Consider the following 26170-nt stretch of genomic DNA (forward strand, 5'->3'; position numbering starts at 1 on the left):
GCCATGGAGCACTCAACATGCAGAGCGCGAGCATTACGACTGAGTTACGATGGAGACGCCATAGTCAATGACAAAACATCATGAACAAAAGCCATTAAGCAGCTGATAGTGAAAGTGTCCTTAGGACTGATCGTCGATCGGCAACCTCCACCAACAACAAATTAATTTGACAAGGAAGCTTACCTGGTCCTGCAGCTGCTAGCTTTTGACTGTACGTTGTTCTTTTGGCAAGTACGAGATGCAGAGACGACGCCAGATCTATAAGACCACTGATTGCCGTTAGAAATCATCACAGATTTCTCCGAGCGTGAGTCTAACAAGCAATTTAGGCCTCTGCATGCTGTGTGTGATACAGAAGGAAAGTCATATTTGGCCACACAATGGATAAGGACTGCCATCGGCGGTATGTTGTGTGACTGATGGTGAACGAGCGTGCATACAAGAACCTACCTGGTTATCTTGACTATCTCTAGGGCTCGTTTGAGCGGACTGTGACAAGTCTTGCCCGCTTTCGTGATGCGGACGATCCGCTTGGGGTTAGAGTAGGCTTGTGATCTCCAAACACATAGGATCGAACCTCAAGGCGGTTAGAGTGGGTGTGTTGCGGAAGATCGCCGCGGCTTACAGTTCGCGCTGTGGCTGCGTCAGTCGTCAAGAATGACATCACCGGACCAAACCCTAGAGCTACACCAGTCCATCATGATTAGCATGGCCGCTGCAAGGCGGCTAGGGTTGTGTTCGTCATATCCTCTTTTGTTTTACATTTCTGCGCTCCCTCAGCTCTCCAAACAGTTTGCTTCCACAACCCTGTGACGATCGCCTTAACCTGAGTTTCTCGAAATGGCGACAACAGGTTTGCCCACGGCTGTTCCCCACATCGGTGATGTTGCACCCCTGAACAGCACGGCAGATGCTCCACCGCGAACCTCCACCGACACGGGCATGCGATGCCCTGATCCTTCGGCGCATGTTCGTCAGTCTCACAGTAATGCTTTGCAAAACCAGGCGTCGACTGCGGCCTTGTACAGTACAAGACCGGCCAACGAGCAGCAGAGAATCAACCCGCTCGGACCGGACGGAAAGCTTTCGTCAGCAAGTGAGTCGCGTAACCAAGCAGAAGCAACTGTGTCGAAGTGGATCTGACATGAACGCCAGGCGCTGCAGCCAGCCTGAAATACGCAAAGGCAAGCGATCTTCCTAGCTTCCCAGTCGTTGGCATCGACACCTCTTCCTCGGCTGGAGCAGCTGCGCTACTTGCAAACCAAAACAAGAAGAGCCCAGAGTGGTGGAAACCAGAGCAATCGTCTACCGCTGGCAAAGCCGCGCTGTTGGCAAACAATTACAAGATGAAGCCTTTATGGCAACCAGAAGCAAGCGCTGCGGGCTCCAAGGCAGCACTTCTTGCCCACCGAGATGGCGTCAAACTAAACCTGTGGCAGCCCGAAGCCAGCGCGGATGGCAACTCAGCAGCCAACATTGCCATGCGCAAGACGGGTTTGGGCCCTCAAATCGACTATGGCTACACCGAGGACGGCAGGAAGAAGGCATTGGTAGCAGCTACTGGGGCCCACTCAGCAGCCGGTCGCAAGCGCGCGCAGTCCATTCCCATGTCTGTTCCACTTTACCCTGACTCAAAGAACTCTGCCAAGAATGCACTGAATGCCGCCACGGTAGCTCACAGCCCGTCGATGAGAGCCTCGAAGGCACCAGCGGTGCAGCTCCAGGACTCGAACCGACTTGGATCTGGCGCAATGGAGGCAGCAAGGATTCAGCATGCTAGGAGCGCCAGGGAGATGTACACGAGTGCTCCACCTGTTGCACTGGAAGTCGAGGAGAAGAATCGGAACGACGCGCTTCGAGCTTCAGCCATTGTCATGGCCAAGAAAATGTACGATATCCAGCAGCAACACATTGAAGGAGCTTCTGGACGCTCCGGTGTATCTGCAGCTCGCACAGGTGCTACTGCTGCCCACGGTCAACAGCCTGCTACTAGCGAGGCGGATATCAAGCAACAAGCTATGCAGTATATTGGGATCCAGGAAGCTGCACAGAAGCTGGCGCAGGAGCGACTGGCCAAGATTGGCTATGACGAGAACGCGGCTTACCGAAGTTACTATGGCTACGACAAGCAAAGCCGTTCTAAACTCTCCATGCGTCGGGGAAGACCTCGCGCTCGCAGCACTTCTGAAGCTCCTCCACAGGACAGCGACTCTGACGAAGACGACTTCCGTTCCAGACGCATCCGCAATCAAATGAAGCGGTTCAATGAGCAACTGGCTGACGTTGATGCGAGGAAGCGCGACCAGGACCGCAAGGGTCTGATTGCTGCAGCGGAACGTAAGGTGCAAGCGCAGATGCAGGGCCTTGACAAGGATATCTATAATAAGACAGGCAAGATGTCGAACTCCATGATGGATGATTGGGATGAAAAAGCCCGCCAGCGGGCCCTCGCAAACTCTGAAGCTCGCATGGAAAATCACGGCAGGGTCATGATAGGTAACGGAAAGTGGATGGATCAGGCCGAGATCGATGCCATTGCGCAAGCCAGGCTCCAACCGACCCTTGACGAGATTACTGAGAAGGCTGAGAAACGAAGAGCTGAAGATGCCGAGAGGCAGTCCGAGCTGGAGAAGAAGCAGCGGAAGGAGCAAGAGGAAAAGGCGCGTCTCGCAGAGATCAAGAACGAAGAACGCAGAGGCAAAGGTACTGCGACACAATTCTGCTTTAGAAGAAATACTGACGTTCAAAAGATGAAGAGAAGAGAGCAGCAAAGGCTCGCAATGCAGAAGAAAAGGCAGCTGCAAAGCAAGCGAAGGACGCCGAGAAGACCAGGAAAGCCGAGGAGGACCGTCTGGTCAAGGAAGAGCAGCGCAAATCCAAGGAGGCTTCTCGTGCGGCGCCTACTGCTAGACCTGCTTTGGGAACTACTGTCGTCGCCACTCCCACCGCCGCAGTTCCGGCCACGGCTGCCGCTGCTACTGACGCGAACAATGATCTGTATGAAGAGCCTACCGCTCCTACGGGACTCTCTAACATCACCGTGCCAACACAAGACTCCACCGTCATGGCCCCTGCTTCGACCGACCCTACATCGCCCACCTCACCAAACTCATCTAAGGGTCTCAAGTCCATCTTAAACAAGCTGAAGCGCCGCTCTAAGCACGACTCGGCTGTCACTACTGGTGCTGAGGGCAAGACCACAGAGAGGGACAACACTGGCTTCATTGGTGGGGCCTCCCTACGCGCATCCGAGTCCAAGTCTCACTCATTGACGACACCATCAACTTCTCATGCTGAAGCAAGTTCCACAACTCGTCCAACTGACTTGGGCGATGTTGAGCCTACAGTTGTACCTCACGTCAAAGATGACGGCTACTCGGATATCTCATCGCTCAGCAGCGACGATGAAGAGATGACAAGGGGTCGTCCCCGCCCCGCACGTCTTCTGAGCGACGACACCAGGGCTTCCTCAGACTTTGAGGAAGCAAGGGACCACTTTGATCAAGACCTGGCTCCTCCTCCAACATTCACGAGTGAAGTAGACAAGGGCCGTCTCAGCAGCCCAGTTCGTGACTCGAAGTTCCATGAAGTCGGTATCTAATCGGATCACGCCGCGCTGGGGAGGAAGTAATGCTTGATAGCGATAATTTGGGAGATTGTAATGGGCGGAAGCTGAAGAGGGCACAGTTACCTGCGGTTACGCTTTTTCCTTTACCCTTGATACCGTACATGTAATGTTTGGACTTGATGAATGAAAGCCGTCTTTCAGCAGTATTGACAGCGCCCTATGGCTTGCAACAACGTCTCGTGAGCTCATTTGATAGTGTCACTACTCTCACCGGCTTGCTGTTTGGCAGTTGCCGTTTGTAGGGTCCGCAAGTCCACCGCCGTTGGAATTCTCGAAAGTGAGTTTGTTGGTGACTTCGTGTGCGTTTGGGCGCGACAATCGACGTCAGCCCGCTTGATGCGCTTGCCTGTTTACGGCCAGCCAAGCCCCGGCTACTCCAGCGTACTGTGGAAACCGTGGACAACCACGAGCTCCTGAGCATCACCAATCCCACGCACCCCACACCGTCTAACGACACCCTCTCATTTTCTATTGCGCGCCTCTGGAGTTGTGCATCTGGATTTAATACTTCTTTCCCTTCCGATACCCCTCGTCGTTGAGCGCCCTCTCACTCCAGTGAGCTTGGAGCTGGTCGGTCGCAAACATGGCTCAGCGCCAGGTCCCATTGCACGTCACGCAGCCGACGCTGGTATGTCTGTCCTTCAACTGGAGCTAGAGGGAAGCTAACTGCTGACTGTGTAGCTCACGAACCTGAACATTCTCGTACGTCAACCTGTGCAAACGAGGCTCCCAATCGAGTCCCGGCCATAGGACAGCAAGCTAACAGGATCCACAGCCGGCATCGATATCGTGGCAGAACTGTGTACGTGGGATAGTTCCTCCACATTGGCCATCAGGCAACGCGCTGACAGCCACCATAGACTCTCGAGTCCGACAAGTACGTTTGCGTGCGCCAGGTCAACAACGACGCCAACACCCCCGCCGAGACCGTCATCATCGATCTGAAGAACACAAACAATGTCATCCGCAGACCGATTCGCGCAGACAGTGCGATTATGCACTTGACTGAGCCCATCATTGCTCTCAAGGCGCAAGGCCGCACGCTGCAGCTCTTCAACCTCGAGACAAAAGAGCGCCTGCAGACATACAGCCATCAGGAGGACATTGTGTTCTGGAGGTGGATCAGCCAGACTACGCTCGCGCTGGTCAGCTCGAAGGCTGTGTACCACTGGGACGTGCTGGAGTCGAAGACATCTACACCACGCAAGATCTTCGACCGCCAGGAGCAGCTCGAGGTTGGTAGTTTGGGCCCCGCGTTTTGACCAATTCTGATATCCTGTCTAGGGCAACCAAATCATCAACTACGTAACAAACGATGACGAGAGCTGGTCTTGTTTGGTTGGCATTGCGGCGGGTCCCAATGGAGGCATCCGTGGCAACATGCAGCTGTTTTCCAAAGCAAGGAATGTTAGCCAGCCTCTCGAAGGTCACGCAGCCACCTTTGGCACACTCCGTCTCGATGGCGCGACAACCGACACCAAGCTCTTCGCGTTCGCTGTAAAGTCGTCCTCCGGCGAGGCTAAGATAAACATCGTCGAAGTCGACCACGCCGCCTCAAACCCCGCTTTCCCCAAACGACTGATCCCGATTCACTGGCCTGCTGAGGGTACTGGTGATTTCCCGCTCGGCATCCACATCGCGCACAAGTACGGTATCTTAATCGTAATTACCAAGTTCGGTTTCATCCACCTACACGACCTCGAGACCGGTACCGCTTTGTTCTTGAACAGGATCTCGGAAGAGACAGTTTTCACCACGGCCCGCGACGATGAGGGCACCGGTGTGGTTGTGATTAACAAGCGGGGACAGGTCTTACACACAACTATCCGTGAGGACACGTTGATTCCTTACATCATGGAGAACCCGGCGTGTGCGGAGATTGCCTACAAGCTCGCATCTAAGGGTGGTCTTCCTGGAGCTGATCAGTTGTACAACCAGCGGTTCGAGCAGTTGATGAACCAGGGCAACTTTGCTGAGGCGGCCAAGGTGGCTGCCAGCTCACCTCGCGGCTTCCTTCGCACAATGAACACCATCAACCGTTTGCGATCGGTTCCCCAGCAGCCAGGCCAGATCACTGTCCTCCTGCAGTACTTTGGTCAACTGCTTGACAAGGGCGGCCTGAACCGGGAGGAGACACTGGAGCTAGCGCGTCCTGTGTTTGCGCAGGGCCGCAAGCACCTCATCGAGAAATGGCAAAAGGAAGGCAAGCTTCACTGCTCTGAAGAGCTTGGTGATCTCGCCAAGCCCCACGACCTGAACCTCGCGCTGGCAATCTACAAGGAGGCCAACGTCCCTCAGAAGGTCGTAGCTGCTCTAGCCGAGCTTGGCCATTACGACATGATCGTTCAGTACTGCAACTCTGTTGGTTATACCGCTGATTACAACGTCCTCCTGCAGCATGGTAAGTTGTACAAACACGTCGTTTCGGCTCAAAGTACTAACTGACCGTTCAGTCATCCGAAGTAACCCAGAGAAGGGCAGTGAGTTCGCTATTCAGCTCGCGAAGAACGAAGGCGGCCCACTCATTAGCACTGACCGCGTTGTGGACATCTTCCAGTCCCAAGGCATGATTCAACAGGCCACTGCCTTCCTCCTGGATGTTCTTTCTAACGATCGTGAGGAGGAGGGTCACCTGCAGACCAAGCTGCTTGAGATGAATCTGCTCAACGCTCCCCAAGTTGCTGATGCCATTCTCGGAAACGAGATGTTCCACCACTACGACAAGGCCCGCATCGCCTCCCTTTGCGAGAACGCTGGTCTGCTTATGCGCGCATTGGAGCACAACGATGACCCTGCAACTGTCAAGCGCATCATCGTTCAGACCGACAAGCTGCCCGAGGAGTGGTTGATCAACTACTTCGGCCAGCTCACAGTCGAGCTCTCACTAGAGTGTCTTGACGCCATGTTGACTACCAACATCCGACAGAACCTGCAAGCTGTCATTCGCATTGCCCAGAAGTACTCGGACTTGCTCGGTGCCACCCGCATCATCGATCTCCTTGAGAAGCACCGCACAGCCGAGGGTCTGTACTTCTTCCTAGGCTCCATCGTCAACGTCAGCGAGGACCCGGACGTCCATTTCAAGTACATTGAGGCCGCGACAACCATGGGCCAGCTGAACGAAGTTGAGCGTATCTGTCGTGAGAGCAACTAGTAAGTCTTCTTATTAATGTTTCTGTTCATACATCGTACTGACCCGAAATCTAGCCTCAACCCTGAAAAGGTTAAGAACTTCCTGAAGGAAGCCAATCTGACCGAGCAGCTGCCTCTCATCATCATTTGCGATCGCTTCAACTTCATCCATGACTTGGTTCTGTACTTGTACAAGAAGCAGCAGTTCAAGTCTATCGAGGTTTACGTGCAGCGCGTCAACCCCGCCAGAACTCCTCAGGTCATTGGAGGTCTGCTCGATGTCGACTGCGACGAGAGCATCATCAAGGGCCTCTTGGCTTCGGTCACACCCTCCTCAATCCCTATTGACGAGCTTGTGTCTGAAGTCGAGTCGCGCAACCGCCTCAAGCTTCTTTTGCCCTTCTTGGAGCAGACCTTGGCTGCTGGCAACCAGCAACAGGCTGTTTACAACGCCCTGGCTAAGATCTACATTGATTCTAACAACAACCCGGAGAAGTTTTTGAGGGAGAACGACCAGTATGACACCCTTACCGTCGGTAAATACTGCGAGAAGCGCGACCCGAATCTTGCGGTCATCTGTTACTCCAAGGGTCAGAACGACCTGGAACTTGTCAATATTACGAACGAGAACGCTATGTTCAAGGCTCAAGCTCGCTACCTGCTCGAGCGAGCTGACTCGGAAATCTGGGACTTTGTCCTGAACGACAACAACATGCATCGCCGATCCTTGGTCGATCAAGTCACCTCTGTAGCCGTTGTAAGTACTCCGTGGGTCCCTTGTGGGATTACATGTTCCCTACAATTGGGGTTTCAATTTCCCCGTCACTAGCCTTTGGTTCGGTGCACTGAGTACCTCCTGGGTCCTATTTGAGGTTCCAGTTTGGGGCCTTGGATGCTTGAATCCTCCGTATCCTCCGAATCAGGAACCCCTTCAATTCTTTCGACCATACTCTCACTGACTCCAATCCAGCCTGAATCAACCGATCCCGACCGCGTATCAGTCGCAGTCAAGGCGCTTATCACCAACGATATGCCAGCTGAGCTCATCGATCTGCTCGAGAAGATTCTCCTCGAGCCTACCACGTTCAGCGACAACCCGTCCCTGCAGAACCTCCTCATGCTCACAGCAGCCAAGTCCGACCGTGGCCGTGTTGCCAACTACATCCAGCAACTTGAGAACTACACTCCTGAGGACATTGCTCAGCAGTGCATCGAGGTTGGCATGTATGATGAGGCCTTCGAGATCTTCAAGAAGCACGGTCAGCATGTCGATGCCGTCAACGTCTTGGTCGATCACATTGTCAGCATCGATCGTGCTCAAGACTATGCAGACCGAGTGGACGCACCAGAAGTCTGGAGCAGAGTCGCCAAGGCTCAGCTGGACGGTCTTCGTGTCACTGACTCGATCGAGTCCTACATCCGCGCTGGAGACGCTTCGAACTTCCTCGAGGTCATCGAGGTTGCCACTCACGCAGGCAAGGACGAGGATCTTATCAAGTTCTTGAAGATGGCCCGCAAGACCCAGCGTGAAGTCCCGATCGATACTGCTCTGGCCTTTAGTTTTGCTCGTACCAACCAGCTGCCAGAGCTAGAGGAGTTCCTACGTGGAACCAACGTAGCAGATGTTGAAGCATCTGGAGACAAGGCTTATGAGGAGGGCTACCACGAGGCAGCCAAGATATTCTTCACCAGCATTTCGAACTGGGCCAAGCTTGCCACCACTCTTGTACACCTCGAGGACTATCAGGCTGCCGTTGAATGCGCTAGAAAAGCCAATTCGGTCAAGGGTTCGTGCATCCCTCCCATTTCTTCTGTGGTAGAACACTAACTCGTCACAGTGTGGAGGCAAGTCAATGAGGCCTGTGTCGCTAAGAAGGAGTTCCGCCTTGCTCAGATCTGTGGTCTCAACCTCATTGTTCACGCTGAGGAGCTTTCCGAGCTTGTCAAGCAGTATGAGCGCGACGGCTACTTCGACGAGCTTATTAGTCTTCTCGAGGCTGGACTCGGTCTAGAGCGAGCACATATGGGTATTTTCACCGAGTTGGGCATTGCTCTCGCCAAGTACCACCCAGAGCGTGTTATGGAACATCTTCGCCTCTTCTGGTCTCGCATTAATATCCCCAAGGCGATCCGTGCTACCGAGGAAGCTCATTTGTGGCCTGAGCTGATCTTCCTGTACGTCCACTATGACGAGTGGGATAATGCAGCATTGGCAATGATGGAGCGTGCATCTGATGCTTGGGAACACCAAGCTTTCAAGGACACCATCACGAAGGTTTCCAACGTTGAGATCTACTACCGCGCATTAGGCTTCTACTTGGAAGAGCAGCCAACCTTGTTGACCGACCTCCTGCAAGCACTGGCTCCCAGGATTGACGTCAACCGTGTGGTCCGTATGTTCCTCAAGTCTGACAACATCCCGCTCGTCAAGCCGTTCCTCCTCAATGTCCAGTCCCAGAACAAGCGTGAGGTCAACAACGCCCTTAATGACCTTCTGATTGAGGAAGAAGACTACAAGACATTGCGCGACTCGGTCAACAGCTACGACAACTACGATCCTGTTGATCTTGCTCAGCGTCTTGAGAAGCACGAGCTCGTCTTCTTCCGCCAGATTGCGGCCGATATCTACCGCAAGAACAAGCGATGGGACAAGTCGATTGCGTTGTCGAAACAGGACAAGCTGTTCAAGGATGCTATCGAGACGGCGGCGATCTCGAGCAAGTCCGAGATTGTGGAAGACCTGCTTCGCTACGTAAGTGATCTTACGTGCACCAAATTGATTTTTCCGTGCTAACCTTCTGTAGTTCGTTGATATCGGAAGCCGGGAGTGCTACGTTGGTATGCTCTACGCTTGTTACGATCTCATCCGTCCTGATGTCATCTTGGAGATATCATGGCGCAATGGACTCCACGACTTCACGATGCCGTATATGATCAACCTCTTGTCTCGCCAGACTGCGGCTATTGAGTTGCTTACGAAGGACAACGAGGAGCGCAAGGCTCGCGAGACATCACAGCAAAAGAAGGAGGACGATACACCGATCCTCGGTTCGAGGCTTATGCTGACGCAAGGCCCGATTGCTTCGGCACCGTCACCAGGTCCTTACCAGATGTCGAATGGGATCGCTCCCCAGCCGACGGGTTACCGGGGCTTTTAGGATGACGGACAGTGATGATGATGTTACCGGTCTTGCATGAAGGAATGATGAGTGATTGCTTTCGATCTACATATTGATCTTTTGGTGGGGCTTGCAAAAGCGAGTGCATTCCTGTACTCTTAAAGGCGTTTCGCTGGAGGTTTCCTGGTCTGCATTTCTATGCACTAGGCATTTTCAGGCTCATGTATAATTATTGCAAATTGATGCTCTACAACTGATTGCTCGGTGGCTTGCTCGGACGCTTGAAATCGCCGTGCAGGGAAGGTTGATCATGGCAGTCGCCATTTTCGTGTGAACAATGTGAAGAAGTCTGTAGTCACTTTCTCGAGCTCAGTAATGTTTGCGCTGAAGACTTCCTAAGAATCCAAGAATGCGCACGCTCTGTGTGTGGTATCGTGGTGCAGAGAAAACTGATCGTGACAGTCACAACTTTCATGTGAATCACGTATTACAGAACCTGTAGTCCTCTAGAGCTCTGTAAATCTCCTCAACTGAGCAGAGTCCTACGCGAAAGGCGTCTCGAAAACCCGAGAGTGCGGACGCTCGATGTGTGGCGTGCTGATGAACCGTTTGAGTCTCTCGTCCAGCTTCGTGGTCCACCCGGCCAAAGTTCGTGCGCTTGCGCTTCGAGCCAGCGACAATCTCGAAGAGCCTCTCAGGGATGATGTGTGGTCGGCTATTCTGGCTCCTCTACGGAGGCCAGGCAACTTCGAGCCCTCTGAACGCCTCAGGGTCATGGGCCAACGGAGGGACTACAAGAGACAGAAGGAGCCATGGACTCGCACTGAGTGAATTGCCTTTGTGCTCAAATGGTTGCCAGCTGAGCTGACTGTCCGGGTATCCAGACCATAACGCTGGCGTTGAGAGGTCGACGAAAGCAGAGAGTCTGATATTGGAATAAAGCAGTGCGACGTAAGATTGATCGGTATTCAGTAGAAAAAACACGCTAGTACCAATCAGGTGGTGCTGATCGGTGGAAACCTGCTCCCAACACCTGAGACATGTAGTCGAGGTTGAAGAAATGTTTGCTCTTCAAGCTGAGTGGGAGGAGACAAGCTTGAGGTGGAGACACATAGGGTGGGTTGAAAGATTGAACGCTGCGATGCGCCAAGGAGCTCGAGACGCAGGGCGGATCCGCGTTTGTCTGACGAAGCCCCAGCCATCCAATGTTGTCAGGGAAGCTCGGACGCAGCCGCTCTCCCAGCTGTACTCCAACAACTACCTAGGCCTGGAGGTCTCTGGCAATATTCCAGCAAAGAGCTCACCTAGGTGCAAAGAGCTGTATTCCCTAGAATATCTCTATACGTACCATACGTGCGCAAAGGTATCCTGAATGCCTCCCGTTGTACTGGGTAGAGAGAAGGCTTGTTCTGCAATGTGAGAAAGAGGCACTACTGCTGCATGATCTCCGCCAAGTCGTCTCCTACTACGATTCATGTAGAACACTTCCAGATGCAGACATGCAGTGCGCGGAATGACTCATGGTGAAAGCCATCACCACAGGGCCGACACAGCGGCTGGAGAAGCCCCTCGCGCCATGCACACGGGTCGCGAGAGGGGACCTGAGAAACTAGGCATTGCCCAGAGGTTTCGAGCCGGTCTTGGTCAGGTCGGCGAAACTGATTGTGCAGCACTCGGCACCAACACGGTCGAGGAGGAGGGTCGGGCAGGCAGCCGAGCCCCCGAGTTGTTCGCGATGCCATGCAGTGAGGGAGGTGCCGGAAAAGGGTAGCAGAACGAGGACATATCTCGGGCCATCAGCACATGTCGCGAGCGTGTTACTCGGCCCACACTGCGCTCGACCGAGGCGCGCCGAAGCAAAGCGGACGTTGGCATGGCATTTCTCCGCAGATATCCCACATTGCCGAGCTGTACCCTACACAAGCTGTGGGACGGAGAATAGCAAACTGACAGGCAGGCAGGCAGGCAGGCAGGCAGGCAGGCAGGGTGGCAGTGGGATGCGTAGGCCGCGGTCGAGCTGGACCGAGTGGCGAGCGCCAGTGTGTAGGAAGTGTTTGGATGAGGCGTGGGCCAGTAGCGTTGAACGGCTTGGCTGCTTGTCAGTTGTCACGACTTCCGCTGGCTGCGTGGGGTGGGCAGAAAGAGGGTTTGATGTCTGTTCGACGCCCCCATCCAGGTGAAGTCAGGGTGGATCTAGGGCCGTGGCATGGCGGCCGGCAATATCTTTTACATGCATGTGAGCATGGGGGGGAAGGGGGGGCTCGCGCGGGGACTTGTCGACAAGCTCGAGCTCTGGTGAGGGGCGTAGCGTCGACAGCTTCACGGCGGGCCAGAAGAACAAAGGCTGTTGAACTGTTGAGGACGTCGAGGGCATGCGAGCTGAACGGATGCCATCATAGCCTCGTCTTGTATCCAGATAAGCATTTCACGTCTACGGAGAGGCCTCGCGTAGTGTACCATGTCATGTACAGCTTGACCAGGCCCGAGTCTGTCTTCCCATGCACCATGCACAGCACCAGCGAGCTCTAGCCAATTCGTGGCCAGCGGCCAGTCTGCTGCGCAGAAAAGCAACAGAGCTGGCGGCGGGCCACGACGACATCAGGTGCGGGTCCTCAAGTCTGTGTTTCGATCTGGTCTTGGCCCTCCAGCTTCCCTAGGTAGCTGTTTTGGGATAAGGTTGCGCTGCTCCCAGTGACTCGTAGCTTGTAGCAAGGCCCTGTCCGATACCGCCTATATAGTTGCCCTCGCCCGGCTATCTTGATCCAACAATCTCTCCTCTCCCACCTCCCATTCCCACCCCTCCCCCTCCCTACCCTACCCTAATCGTTCACTGCAGTCATCCAGCATGACGACGCTTGCAGTTGACAAGAACGCCTCGAGCGCCATCGACGAGAATGACTTCGACGAGGGCCATGGCGAGCACCACCCTCACAGAAACTCGGTCCACCACAAGCTGCGAGCAAGCAGCTCCATCATGCAGCTGAAGAAGATCCTGGGTACGTGCCCGCGAGACGCAATGGCTTCTCTCCAAGCCCCCAGACCCCTCTAACAGCTCGCCCAGTCGCCAACCGAGGAGAGATCCCCGTCAGAATCTTCCGCACCGCCCACGAGCTGTCGCTGCACACCGTCGCAGTCTACAGTCATGAGGACCGCCTCAGCATGCACAGGCAAAAGGCCGATGAGGCCTACGAGATTGGGCAGCGCGGCCAGTTTACCCCCGTGGGTGCTTACCTCGCCGGCGACGAGATCATCAAGATTGCCGTCGAGCACAATGTCAACATGATCCACCCCGGCTACGGCTTCTTGTCAGAGAATGCCGGCTTTGCTCGTGCCGTTGAGAAGGCTGGTTTGATTGTGAGTTCTGCCCTCGGTATCCGCTTTGTTTACCCTATGACGAAATCGGTGGAGGGGTCGCCGTTGCCAATCGCACCTGTTGAGCGTATCTGTGCTCGAGCCTGCAGCGGGGCCGCCGGCGCTCCACCGAGCCAGTCCTGTTGTGCTATCTTTGCAGCGCGGCGCGTCAGCGACCCAGCAAATACGGGATCCATTTTGCTTACCATTTTGCATTGGCAAGCGGGCAGAACCCAGGCTTACCATCTATCCTAGTTCGTTGGACCCTCGCCCGACACCATTGACGCACTCGGCGACAAAGTCTCTGCGAGACGCTTGGCCATCAAGTGCAATGTCCCCGTTGTGCCCGGCACACCGGATCCCGTCGAGAGGTTCGAGGATGTCAAGAAGTTCACCGATGAGTTCGGCTTCCCCATCATCATCAAGGCCGCTTTCGGCGGTGGTGGCCGTGGTATGCGTGTAGTGCGCAAGCAGGAAGAGCTCGAGGACGCGTTCAAGCGAGCAACATCAGAAGCAAAGTCGGCCTTCGGCAACGGCACCGTCTTCGTCGAGCGCTTCCTCGACAAGCCCAAGCACATTGAGGTCCAGCTGCTCGGTGACAACCTCGGCAACGTCGTCCACTTGTACGAGCGTGACTGCTCCGTCCAGCGCCGTCACCAGAAGGTCGTTGAAATTGCGCCTGCCAAGGATCTGCCCGTCGAGACCCGTGATGCTATCCTGGCCGATGCCGTCAGGCTCGCACAGTCAGTCAAGTACCGGAACGCTGGTACCGCTGAGTTCCTGGTCGACCAGCAGAACAGGTACAAACCCTTTCAAAAACTATGGCCACTACGCATGCTAACCATCGGTTTCTAGGTACTACTTCATCGGTACGACACGATCCAGCTTCATCTGTGTCAAGTGCACTCGCTAACAACCCATTCTAGAAATCAACCCCCGTATCCAGGTCGAGCACACCATCACCGAGGAGATCACGGGTATCGATATCGTTGCAGCTCAGATCCAGATTGCCGCCGGTGCATCCCTCGAGCAGCTTGGTCTGACACAGGACCACATCTCCACACGCGGTTTTGCCTTCCAATGCCGTATCACCACAGAAGACCCCTCCCAGTCGTTTGCTCCCGACACTGGCAAGATCGAAGTCTACCGTTCCGCTGGCGGCAACGGTGTCCGTCTCGATGTAAGTTCAGCAATTGATGGCTACAATGCACAAGCGACTCACCAATTGTAGGGAGGTAACGGTTTCGCGGGTGCTATCATCACTCCTCACTACGACTCCATGTTGGTCAAGTGCACATGCCGTGGCTCCACATATGAGATCGCCCGCCGAAAGATGCTTCGTGCGCTTGTTGAGTTCCGCATCCGTGGTGTCAAGACCAACATTCCCTTCTTGATCAAGCTCCTCACAAACCCCACCTTCGTCGAAGGCCAGTGCTGGACAACCTTCATCGACGACACACCTGCGCTCTTCAACCTTATCGGCTCCCAAAACCGTGCCCAGAAGCTGCTTGCATACCTTGGTGACCTTGCTGTTAACGGCAGTCAAATCAAGGGCCAAATTGGCGAGCCCAGGTTCAAGGGCGAGATCCCCATCCCTATCCTTACTGACAACAGCGGTAACAAGATCGACACCTCTCAGCCGTGCACCGAGGGCTGGAGGAACATCCTGCTCAAGGAGGGCCCTGAGGGCTTTGCAAAGGCCGTTCGTGCCAACAAGGGCTGCCTCATCATGGACACGACATGGCGTGACGCCCATCAGTCGCTCCTCGCTACCCGTGTGCGAACCGTCGACTTGCTCAACATTGCCAAGGAGACCAGCCACGCTTACTCCAACGCCTGGGCTCTGGAGTGCTGGGGTGGTGCTACTTTCGATGTTGCCATGCGCTTCCTCTACGAGGATCCCTGGGAGCGTCTGAGGAGGATGCGCAAGCTCGTACCCAACATTCCCTTCCAGATGCTTCTCCGTGGAGCCAACGGTGTTGCGTACTCTTCCCTCCCCGACAACGCCATTTTCCACTTCTGTGAACAGGCCAAGAAGAACGGTGTCGATATTTTCCGTGTTTTCGACGCTCTGAACGACGTTGAGCAACTCGAGGTCGGCATCAAGGCTGTCCTCAAGGCCGGTGGTGTTGCTGAGGGCACTGTATGCTACTCGTAAGTTTTTCAGGATCCAATCTTCTCAACAAAGCTAACTGTAGCCAGCGGCGACATGCTCAACCCCAAGAAGAAGTACAACCTTGAGTACTACCTCGACGTTGTTGACAAGATTGTCAAGATGGGGGCACACGTACTTGGCGTAAAAGACATGGCTGGTGTGCTGAAGCCTCGTGCTGCCCGTCTTCTCATTGGTGCCATCCGCAAGAAGTACCCCGACCTCCCCATCCACGTTCACACCCACGACTCCGCCGGTACCGGTGTTGCATCTATGGTTGCTTGCGCTGAGGCCGGCGCTGATGCCGTCGATGCTGCCATTGACAGCATGTCTGGTATGACTTCGCAGCCCAGCATTGGTGCTATCCTCGCATCGCTCGAGGGCAGCGACTTCGATGCAGGTCTCGATGCACATGCCATCCGCAGCCTGGACGCATACTGGGCTCAGCTCCGTCTCGTCTACTCGCCCTTCGAGGCTGGTCTGACCGGTCCCGACCCCGAGGTCTACGAGCACGAGATTCCTGGTGGTCAGCTCACCAACCTCATCTTCCAGGCCTCGCAGCAGGGTCTCGGTGAGCAGTGGGCACAGACCAAGAAGGCGTACGAGCAGGCCAACGACTTGCTTGGTGACATCGTCAAGGTCACGCCTACCTCCAAGGTGGTTGGTGACTTGGCTCAGTTCATGGTCTCCAACAAGCTCTCCTACGACGACGTGCTGAGCAAGGCCGAGCAGCTCGATTTCCCATCCTCCGTCCTGGAGTTCTTCGAGGGCCTTATGGGCCAGCCGTACGGCGGCTTCCCCGAGCCTCTCCGCTCGCAAGCTCTCCGTGAGCGCAGGAAGATGGACAAGCGCCCTGGTCTGTACCTCGACCCCGTGGACATTGCCAAGGTCAAGGCAGACCTCAAGAGCAAGTGGGGCGATGCCACCGAGTGCGATGTCGCCTCGTCCATCATGTACCCCAAGGTCTTTGAGGATTACAAGAAGTGGACCGCAAAGTACGGCGATCTGTCCGTTCTGCCCACACGCTACTTCTTGTCGCGTCCCGAGATTGGCGAGGAGTTCCACGTCGAGCTCGAGAAGGGTAAGGTACTTATCCTGAAGTTGCTTGCTGTCGGCCCTCTGTCCGAGCAGACTGGTCTGCGTGAAGTCTTTTACGAGATGAACGGAGAGACGCGTACCGTGACGGTCGAGGACCAGCACGCGGCCATTGAGAACGTCTCGAGGCCCAAGGCGGATCCCACAGACAGCAGCCAGGTCGGCGCACCCATGTCTGGTGTGCTGGTCGAGGTGCGCGTGCACGACGGCAGCGAGGTTAAGAAGGGCGACCCCGTCGCCATTCTCAGCGCCATGAAGATGGTATGTATTCAGCAAAGCAACTAGGTGATTTGCAAACGGTATGCTAATGATTTACAGGAAATGGTCATCTCGGCACCTCACTCTGGAAAGGTGGGCAACCTGTCGGTGCGCGAGGGTGACTCTGTCGACTCTGGCGACCTCGTCTGCAAGCTCGTCAAGTAGAGTGACGGGCAAGTACAAAGAGCGTGTCTGATGGATGGAAGTATGGATGGGTGGATGGTGGACGGATGGATGGAAGGGTGTCCGCTATACCTGCAAGGACAGGACAGGACACCTGTAACGATTTTCCTTTTCCCTTGCGCAACGAACGAGTACGAACGAGTATGGTATATGGTTTATTGAATCAAGGAAGTTTATTACCAAGACTATATTCTTGCTCCAAATTCCCTATAGTGAGGGCTTCACAAATGCGCACGAGCGAGAAACTACTCTCAGACAGTTACGTCCAATCTTGACGTGGTATTGAGTCGTATCGTATCGTGCTGTCTTGTCTTCTTCCCTCTTCCAGTCCGTGGCCCAGTCCTGCATTCGGTGCATCTCGATAGGCCTCGGGGGAGTGCTACACCGAGATGGCTCGTGTACCCCAGAGCCACTCCAGACCCCAGACGAGCAAGACGGGTATTCCAGATTCAAGACCCGCATTACCGCTGCTCCCGAAAACGGCCCTGATTGTGCCTATTTGGCGAGGAGGGAGGGGGGGGTGGGGGGCGGACCCGCTGCCCGTTCCCGTAGACTCGGGTGTTTTCGGATCCCGGCATGGCAACTGCATGGGGCACACGACGGGAAGCTTAATCTGACTTCTCCGCGCGAAAAGAGCTTGTGGGCGACAGTGGTGTCCGTTTCGCTACGGTTCCGTAGTCAAGCTTTCTTCCGTGTTGTGGTTCAAGCCCGAGAAGGAGATTCCCAATTTTGATCCATGTGGTAGTTCAGTTCAAGCTCACATGCCGCCAAAGTCAAGCTTTCGCGCGACTTTATCGCCTCGGCTGGCGCCTGCTGGGGTCTCGCCTCCCTTGCGCTTCAGGTCTTCGCCCTCCTTCTTCATGCCCCCGCCCTCGTTGGGCAGGTTCTCCTTCTTGGTAGGGCGCGGTGCAGACGTCCAGTAGCGGTGCTTCAGGGCTTGTTCGGCGGTCAAGCGTTTCTGCGGATCCATGGCCAGCATGCCACGCACCATGTCGATGCCGTCGTCGCCCAGCAGGGGCAGGCGGCCTCGCCACCAGCTCAGCGGCTGAGGGAGCTTGACGGCAGCGCGGTTCGGCGGCGGTTGGTAGTAGCGGAGCGAGGAGACGCCAGGCCAGCTCTCCTCGGTCGGGGTGCCGAAGAGGTCGACAATGACAGACAGCTGCTGGAGGTCAGTCTCGCTGGGCAGGAAGAACTGGCGCAGCGCGAGCTCGGCAATGACGCAGCCAACACTCCACATGTCGACGTTGCCGGCGTAGTGGTGGCAGCCGTACAGCAGCTCGGGGGGCCTGTAGAAGCGGGTGATGACGTTGGAGGTCATGTTCTTGCCGGGGTCAGCGAAGGAGCGGGCGAGACCGAAATCGGCCAGCTTGACGGTGTTGTCGGCGGCGATGAGCAGGTTGTTCCCCTTGATGTCGCGGTGCAGGATGTGGTTGGCGTGGCAGAACCAGATGGCCTGGCAGAGCATGTTGCTCCAGGCTTTGATGTCGGCCGAGGTGTAGGTGATGGTCTTGTTCTTCCACAGGCCCTCGAGGTCGCCGAGGGGCAGGTGCTCGAGGACGAGCGACAGGTTCTGGTCCTTTGTGCTGAAGACGGCGTGCAGCTTGATGATGTTGGGGTGGGCGAGCTCGGAGAGGTACTTGATCTCGCGGATGGCGTCCATGGCGATGCCGTCTTTGAAGTCGGCGTTGAGCTTGATCTTCTTGATGGCGACCAGCTTGGAGGGGTGGTGGCGGTAGTGGCCGGCGTAGACTATGGCGTAGGTCCCCTCGCCCAGACGCGCGCCCGAGACGAACTGCGAGCGCACGGCGTCGTTCATCTGCTCGGCCATGTCGGTGTCGCCGCCGGCGGGGGGGTTGGCGACGCGCGAGAGGCCCGAGAGGGTTTTGGCGCGTGAGAGGCCCGAGAGGGCTTTGGCGCGCTCGGGCATGGCGAGGCGCGCACCGGGCGGATTGGGCCGCGGGCTCAGGGCGGCGGGTGAGGAGACGCCCATGATGGGCGGTGGGCGGTGTTGAGCCTTGGGGGCGAGGCGCAAGTGCAGTCGGTGGGCTGCTCTCGCGTGCAAGGGGATCAAGGAACGGCGCCTCGCCTTTCCGTCTCTTTCGCCAGCGCGGGTCCGAGACGCTGCTGCTGCTGCCATGGTGGTTGGCCCTGCCTCGCGCGGACAATGCGGCGAGCACGCACGTCCCCGAACTTTTGCCTTGGCGCGATCATGGCAGCCACGGCCGCGATTTCTGCGGGGAGGATCGCTCACCACCGAGACATCCACACATCCACACAACATGGCGACACAAGCGCGTGGACCCCCGGGAGCAGTGCCCGCGAACAAGGAGGGCGCCCCCAACAGGACGTGAGTCGCCCCCCAAGCGTCTGCGCAGTCGCCGCGACTAACGACGCCAGCCTGTACGTCCGCAACCTCAACGACAAGCTGCCCAAGCAGGACCTCAAGCGCAACCTCTACATGCTGTTCGCCACCTACGGCGTCATCCTCGACGTGGTCGCCCTCAAGACCATGAAGATGCGCGGCCAGGCGCACGTCGTCTTCCGCGACATCGACTCGTCCACCCAGGCCATGCGCGCGCTGCAGGGCTTCACCTTCTTTGGCAAGGACATGGTGCGTTCGGCCTCCTCTGCACATGCGTTACAGCACCACGCCACTGACACGCCACTGACACGCCACAGCAAATCGCATACGCAAAGACAAAATCAGACACAATAGCCAAGCTCGACGGCTCCTTCAAGATGCCTGAGCCCGATCTCCCCGAGAAAGAGACAGAGGTCGCGTCCGCGCAATCCACTGGCTTCGGTGCCGCCCTGGCAAAGGCCGTGCCCGTCAACGAGCAGGACAGAGCAAAGGGGCAGAAGAGGAAGGCAGAGGACGAGGAGAAGCAGGACGAGGACGAGGATGAGGACGAGGATGCTGAGATGGAGATGGACTCGGACTCGGACTAGGGAGAAACACGTGAACAAGAAATCAATTCCACGAAACAGCAGACACGGAGAGGGGAACAGATACCCACGAAAAACGCCAGTACAGGGGGACACGCAAGGCCGCCGGCCAGGTAGAAGAAGCCCGCGCCACGGCCTGCCAGAGCGGAGCGACAGGCCACGATTTGTTGGTACCAGCATGCACCGGCCGGCCGGCCGAGACGGGTGCTGACACTTCACGCAAGGGTATCCAACGACGCCAGCACGCCGCCCTCGAAGATTACTACTACTATTACTACTCGAGGCGTAGCCATGATAGCATGCAATCCATCATACCATCTACGCAGCCTCCGACATTGAATCCATGATTTCACCACCCTCTGTCCATCACTAGTTTCTCTGTGCACCATCTGTTTCTCTCTACAGTCACAGTCACAGTCACAGTCAAGATAACACAGACCACACCTCTCACATCGCACTGAGCCCCAGACCCTCTGTCAGACTAGCCAATGCAATCATACAAACATGTAACTGTATAGAAATATAGTCTTATAGAAATGTTCTTCTATAGAAATACAGCCCTAGAGAGGTGTTATCTTGTACGGCTATTATCTAATAGAAGTATAGTTTAATAGAAGTATGATTTAATAGAAGTACAATCTTATAGAACTATGATCTTATGGATGTATAATCTAATAGAGGTATAATCTAATAGAGGTATAATCTAATAGAGGTATAATCTAATAGAGGTATAATCTAATAGAGGTATAATATTATAAAAGTATAATCTTAAAAAAATAAATTCTATAGAATTGCAACTGTATAGGCTACATGTCGTCTCCTGCCTTACAAGACCCACTCGAGGATAATGCTATCCCACAGCACCCCCCGCCACAGTGTATACCGATCCGTCGTAAACGCCAGCACATTCCGGCCCTCGACGAGATCCCCCGCCGCAATCTCGTACTGCAGCAAGTGCCACTCTCCACTGATGGTGCCCGAGCGGTACAGCGCCGGGTCGCTGCTCAGCGAGTCCTTGCTGATGCTGCCTATCGTCTTGTTGCCGTTGAGCTGGATCGTCACGCTCGTGCTCTGGCTGTATCCCGCCAGCGACACGGAGAGGCGCGCTTTGGTGCTGGCGCGCGGGCGCGTCGTGTTGAACACGACGGCCCACGACCCCAGCTTCGACGACGCGTAGTTCCACTCGGACGTCTTGGAGGTGCCGATCGTGTACGTCAGGTTCGCGGCGCTCTTCTCCGTCAGCCCGTGCACGTGCGGGCCTGAGTTGGTGAAGCCAGTGGCCTTTTTGTCAAAATCCCCTATCTGGAAGATTCGCTTCGTGTTTGCGGGAACTTGCCATGTCAGGCTGCCTAGGTTTGATGTCTTGCCTTTGCTGACGACGATGGGAGATGATGTGAAGTTGGTGTATACGTCTCCGATTACGCCGCCGTTCGACGCGGCGACGAGCCCGTAGGAGCCGGAGCGGACGTTGTGGATGGAAAATCCGCCGCTGGCATCGGCGAAGGTGGTGTAGTAGTAGTTCGACCCCTGAACAAGTGGACGAGTAGAGGTGTCAACGTCGCCGACGAAGACCGCTGCGCCTGCTGCAGGACGACCGTCGGAGAGGGTCAGTTTGCCCTCAATTTTCCCGCGGGAGTGGTAGGCTGTGTTGTTCAGGAAGGCGTAGGGGAACGTTGCGCGCTCATGGGCAGCACGAGCACGAGCATCCGACACAGAGCCGTCGTTCTTGAGATGGGTTAGACAAGACAATCGAAGTCATTAGAATAACAGCATACCAAGTACCAGAGCCAAGGGCCCCAGACCTTACCAACAGGCTGAGGCGTCTTGACACCGACGCGGAAGTGGGACGTGTCTTGCACTACATTGAGCTGTACAGCGTCTCCTGTTGCCGACTCGCGATGGACCTGATCCCATTAGCTTCTCGCGCTCATCTGCCTTTGAGAGCCTCCAGGACGGACTTACCGTCAATGTCTGACTCAGGTGGTTTCCTGGCTGATACTCATTCGTTGGGTGGATGTACCAACTCCCCGTCTTGTCTCCGTAAACACCCACAAAGTCTCTCTCTCGAACATAGTCTGCAAAATCGTATTTTGTCACATAACTTCTATCGGGGAACTGAAAAGTCTCATCCTGGATCTCTGGGGCATTGGCGTACAGGGCAAAGTCCGGCAGCTTCTCGTTCTTGTTGGTGTTGAAGCCGTGCGTGAAGCGATCCGGGTCAAGACGCCACAAGGTGCGGAATATGGAAATGTCCGGCAATGCTTTGTTGACAAAGTATTGATAGGCCCCCGTCAGATCCGGGTAGATGACCCAGTGGAGGTCGCCAAGGGACGAGGAGAAGGAGACGTCGATGTACTCGGCGGCAGAGTTGGAGACGATGGCAGCAGACGTGAAGACCAGGTTGGATTCGCCATCTATCGTGAGGTCAGTCAAGTCTACTAACATGCGATATACAAATGACGCACCATATCCAGCATAGTGACCTTGTGCTTTCCCTACAGCATCTGAGCCTTGGTATTGCAGGTTGGTAGCGTATGTTGCGCCCTGGGTCACGTTCCACAGGTCATTACCAATCACCCACTGATCCGAGCTAATCTTCTGGAGAAACGGGCCCTTTGCGAGTATCGTCTCTGCCGCAGCAAGTGCTGCAAAGATGGAAGTGGTTCGCATCTTGGGAATGCTGCTGAGCCTGAACAACTGCGAGAGACATAATTTCGAGGTTTTCGAGTGCTTTTATTGATTGTGTGCGTTTGCGAGCACGCAATACTGTCGCGATAAGACGAGCAGCTCGTGGTATCGGAGATGAGGGCGAGTGTAGGACTTGAGAAGGCAAGGGGAGCTGACCTTAATCGAAAGAAGAGGGCGCTATGGACCGTTGAGCAGGGGTAATAACATCCGTTGTGGGTCTACGCAGTGTCAGCGCCTTGCGATCTTCTGTTGTCATGCGTTATCGCCGGAAAAATTGTGTCGTGATTGCAAGCCTTCAAGACGTGAGTCGCTTACAAAAAAAAAGGAATTAAATCCCATGCCTCTTCAAGCGCAGGATTGTAGCCGAGCCTTGGAAAACAAGCATCAGAGAGCCGCCGTAATGGGTATACCCTAGAGACAAACACAAAGCCTTTTCCGCCCGTTGCCGTAACCTTCCCCACCATAAATCCGCTGTACATGGTTGTGCAAATCACTTCTTGCGTGCGCGTCCGCCACCACTTCTGCCGCTGCCACTGCCGCCACCACTTCCATTTGCACTTTCGGTTGCAAGTGCACCAGCACTCCCACTCCCCTCACTCTGACCAAGCAGTCTCGTCAAATCACTCAGACCTCCGCTTCGGACATTCTTTTTCTTCCCTCCTTCTTTCTCCGCAAACGCCATTGCCATAAGTCTTCTCTTGTCGCTCTGGATGCCCAGCACTCTCTCCTCAACGCTGTCCTCGACAACAAGCCGGAAGACAGTAGTCTCGCGCTTCTGTCCCAGACGGTGGACGCGGTCCACAGCTTGATCCTCGATGGCAGGCGCCCACCAGCTGTCCGCCATGATGACCTGGTTGGCGGCGACGAGATTCAGGCCGACTGAGCAGACAGAGAGAGATGCCAGCATGATGGTCGTGTCTGGGTCGGAGTCGAGTGCTTCGAGAGCCGCATCGCGTGTAACGGCGCTCATGGAGCCATCGATGCGTGTGTATTTGTAGCCTGCCGCCGCCAAGTGCACTTGGATAAGATCGAGGAACGAGATCCATTGACTGAAGATGATCGTCTTGTTCGTTTTGTCTTTGGCGCTAGCGGCGAGGATTTGCAGGAGTTGCTCGACTTTGCTGGACGTGTTCTTCTCCAGAGACGCCTTGTCTGCCTCGGATACGGCGGTGTGCTCGTGCTTTACAGATGTCTCGGCAGCGGGCTTGACGGTTGTAGAGCCGAAGGATTCGAGCTCGGCGCGGCACATGGGACATTTGCCCTGCAGTTCGATGACACGTTCTAAACAGGGTGTGCAAAATGTGTGAGCGCATTTCGTAATCACCGGGTCTTTGTATGTGTCGAAACAGATCGGGCAGTCTTCCTGGGAATCGATGGAGAGCTGAAGCATCTTCTGCAGAGCTTCTTTGTTCTCAGCGGTGAGGTCGACGACGCCCTCGGCCTCAAGCTGCTTCATGATCGACTCGAGCCGCTCTTCACCAACAAGCTGCCAGTGGTTGCAGAGCTGGCGCATTCGTAAGAGGACTTCGAGGAGATGGCGGTAAGTGTCAAAAGCCTTTTGGTTGCCAATGTTGCTCTTGTAGATGTCTAGTGTGCCCTTGGCCTGGGCTTCGAGGGCATCATACTTCTCCTGTTCATGGGGGTGAAGCTTGAACTTATGGACATACTCGGACAGCTCAGGGAGACGCAGGTCGATGAACGGCATCTCTTTCTTGCGTCGCAAACAAATGCCGCCCATGAGCAACTGTAGTGCCTTGTTTCCTTGCGGATCACCGGCCAACACAGGACGTGAGATAGCACCGTGGAAAATCTCGAATGAATCAAGCCCTCCCGAGAGGCGCAGAAAGCGGAGTTGACTATAGAGATCTTTGAGATTGTTGATAATCGGAGTGCCTGTCAAGGACCAGCGTGATTGAGCCAGAAGATTGCTAATGGCGATAGTCTTCTTGGCTTTGGGGTTGCGAATGTTATGGCCTTCATCGAGAATGACCCGCCTCCAAGTGATAGAGAAAGGACCTGACTTCCTTGGTAGCGCAGTACTCTTCTGCGAATACCAATCTGACGACACCGATTCGTATGTGCTGATGACTACATCGTAGTTCTCGATTTGCTTGGGTGTGATAGGCTCCTTGCGCGTACCATGCCAGAACATGATACGGAGGGCGTATTCTGGTTTGATGTGCCTCTTCATTTGCGTGCTCCAGTTACTCATGACGGAAACTGGCGCAAGGATGAGTGTCGCGTCAGCTGCACTGGGAGAACGACGTCCGAGGGCTTTGTCGGCCACGATGAGCGAAATGACTTGGATAGTCTTCCCTAGTCCCATGTCGTCCGCCAGAATACCTCCAGATGCAAGAACGGGATTAGTGACTGTGTAGTTCGTTGCCAAATTTGTGTAAGCATTGGGCATCCGAGAGTGACACTGCCAGAGCTGAACGACGTCCTTGGTGCCTTGAGCTGGTAGTTGTGGAGATTCCTTGTCCAACATCCACTGCAGTCCCTGAAGCTGGAAGGGGTGCATCTCGGTCTGCAGTGCCTCTGGCTGAGTTGCCTTGGGCATGGCGGCGAGGTCCTGTTCTTTGACACCGAACTCTTCGACCACGTTCTCGAAATTCCTGGGATTGAAGCGCTCACTGCCTCCGATGATGTCTTCCAGACTCGGCCCTGGGCCCATACCATCGGACTGTGACGAGCCAGCCATGTACTCGCTCATGCTGTTCTCCCAATTGTAGCCGCCATCAACAGCAACAACAGTACCCCCATTCTTCTTTGCCCTTTTGGCAGCCTCCTTGGCCAGCGCCTGCCTTTCTTTCTGCGCTGCCGCCTCTTTGCGTTTGCGATCTGCAGCATGCCCGACAGGAAGTTTGTCAGCCCTCATTTGAGCAACCAGCTTCTCGCGCTCAACTGGGTCATTCGTGCCATATAGTCTGATCTCAAGAGGGCAATCGAATTCGCCCTTGTGCCCGGTGATATGCGCCTCCACTAGGAGACTGCGGTTGTCCATGTACTTGGCCAGCTTTGAGGCCCATGTCTTTGGGATATGACCAATCTGCTCTCCCTGCACGTTCAGAACCTGGATTGCGTTTCTGTCGTACCGATTGTGAGGCTCGCGCCTGCAAATGACCATCTCTCCGACCGTTGCGTAGCCATTGTAGTATCTGACGCCTACAATCTTGTTCTGGAGCATGCCATAGAGACCGTAGCTGTACTGCTGTTCATTATAGCCCTGTGTCGAGTCGAGCACTTCTTGCGACGCGTCGTCGTCGTCGTCACTGTCGATGACTAGAGGCTCATGCTGGGAGGAACCAGAGATCATACGCGACGGATGCGCATTCTGTGCGGTACGCGGCTGCTTGGGTGCGCGGGCATATTGCTGAGACGGCGAAGAATGCGCGTAACCCTGCGACGAAGTTGGGTGCGTGTACCGTGTGGAGGAAGACGAGTGCACGTTCTGTGGGGAATTGAAGGGCGAGGGTTCATTGCCAAGATCGCCGAACAGGCGTTTCTGGGGTGGCATTTTTGCGGGCGGAGTGCGACAGGAGGGCGGCACGTACGACGGCCTCTGGGTAGGATTTACATATGTGGGAGACAGATGGGGAAGCAGAAGCTTCTCGTCGC

The 26170-nt window shown here is 55.3% G+C and overlaps 7 protein-coding genes across 7 annotated transcripts, besides 7 other annotated features; 4 read left to right on the forward strand and 3 right to left on the reverse strand.

Moving 5' to 3' along the window:
• Nucleotides 1-840: 840 nt before the first annotated feature.
• Nucleotides 841-3601, forward strand: EKO05_0008204 (Eisosome assembly protein; the record flags this gene model as incomplete). Its single annotated transcript, XM_038941397.1, has 3 exons — nt 841-1096; nt 1156-2703; nt 2751-3601. The coding sequence occupies 3 exons, from the start codon at nt 841-843 to the stop codon at nt 3599-3601; spliced, it is 2655 nt and encodes an 884-aa protein (XP_038796659.1).
• A 610-nt stretch (nt 3602-4211) lies between these two features.
• On the forward strand, nt 4212-9918 carry EKO05_0008205 (Clathrin heavy chain; the record flags this gene model as incomplete). The annotated part of the gene is made up of 10 exons (XM_038941202.1): nt 4212-4256; nt 4310-4330; nt 4404-4430; nt 4489-4863; nt 4913-6029; nt 6082-6781; nt 6836-7517; nt 7731-8547; nt 8599-9512; nt 9565-9918. 10 exons carry the CDS (start codon nt 4212-4214, stop codon nt 9916-9918), a joined length of 5052 nt encoding a protein of 1683 aa, XP_038796660.1.
• Nucleotides 9919-11829: 1911 nt separating this feature from the next.
• Nucleotides 11830-11865: a tandem repeat.
• A 797-nt stretch (nt 11866-12662) lies between these two features.
• Nucleotides 12663-12701: a tandem repeat.
• A 23-nt stretch (nt 12702-12724) lies between these two features.
• EKO05_0008206 (Pyruvate carboxylase) lies at nt 12725-16900 on the forward strand (the record flags this gene model as incomplete). The annotated part of the gene is made up of 8 exons (XM_038941204.1): nt 12725-12875; nt 12941-13233; nt 13486-14030; nt 14086-14099; nt 14157-14410; nt 14462-15384; nt 15433-16738; nt 16796-16900. 8 exons carry the CDS (start codon nt 12725-12727, stop codon nt 16898-16900), a joined length of 3591 nt encoding a protein of 1196 aa, XP_038796661.1.
• Nucleotides 16901-16929: 29 nt separating this feature from the next.
• Nucleotides 16930-16980: a tandem repeat.
• Nucleotides 16981-17675: 695 nt separating this feature from the next.
• Nucleotides 17676-19055, reverse strand: EKO05_0008207 ([Pyruvate dehydrogenase (acetyl-transferring)] kinase; the record flags this gene model as incomplete). Its single annotated transcript, XM_038946472.1, has 1 exon — nt 17676-19055. The coding sequence occupies one exon, from the start codon at nt 19053-19055 to the stop codon at nt 17676-17678; it is 1380 nt and encodes a 459-aa protein (XP_038796662.1).
• A 142-nt stretch (nt 19056-19197) lies between these two features.
• EKO05_0008208 (uncharacterized protein) lies at nt 19198-19867 on the forward strand (the record flags this gene model as incomplete). The annotated part of the gene is made up of 3 exons (XM_038941390.1): nt 19198-19265; nt 19316-19529; nt 19598-19867. The coding sequence occupies 3 exons, from the start codon at nt 19198-19200 to the stop codon at nt 19865-19867; spliced, it is 552 nt and encodes a 183-aa protein (XP_038796663.1).
• Nucleotides 19565-19595: a tandem repeat.
• A 257-nt stretch (nt 19868-20124) lies between the features above and the next one.
• Nucleotides 20125-20143: a tandem repeat.
• A 122-nt stretch (nt 20144-20265) lies between these two features.
• Nucleotides 20266-20290: a tandem repeat.
• Nucleotides 20291-20689: 399 nt separating this feature from the next.
• EKO05_0008209 (Rhamnogalacturonan endolyase) lies at nt 20690-22534 on the reverse strand (the record flags this gene model as incomplete). Its single annotated transcript, XM_038941239.1, has 4 exons — nt 20690-21589; nt 21640-21768; nt 21827-22278; nt 22330-22534. The coding sequence occupies 4 exons, from the start codon at nt 22532-22534 to the stop codon at nt 20690-20692; spliced, it is 1686 nt and encodes a 561-aa protein (XP_038796664.1).
• Nucleotides 22535-23042: 508 nt separating this feature from the next.
• EKO05_0008210 (RING-type E3 ubiquitin transferase) lies at nt 23043-26069 on the reverse strand (the record flags this gene model as incomplete). The annotated part of the gene is made up of 1 exon (XM_038946473.1): nt 23043-26069. One exon carries the CDS (start codon nt 26067-26069, stop codon nt 23043-23045), a length of 3027 nt encoding a protein of 1008 aa, XP_038796665.1.
• Nucleotides 23074-23144: a tandem repeat.
• Nucleotides 26070-26170: the final 101 nt, after the last annotated feature.

This window comes from Ascochyta rabiei, chromosome 14 (assembly GCF_004011695.2).
Source record: "Ascochyta rabiei chromosome 14, complete sequence".
In the NCBI taxonomy this organism is placed as follows: Eukaryota; Fungi; Ascomycota; class Dothideomycetes; order Pleosporales; family Didymellaceae; genus Ascochyta; species Ascochyta rabiei.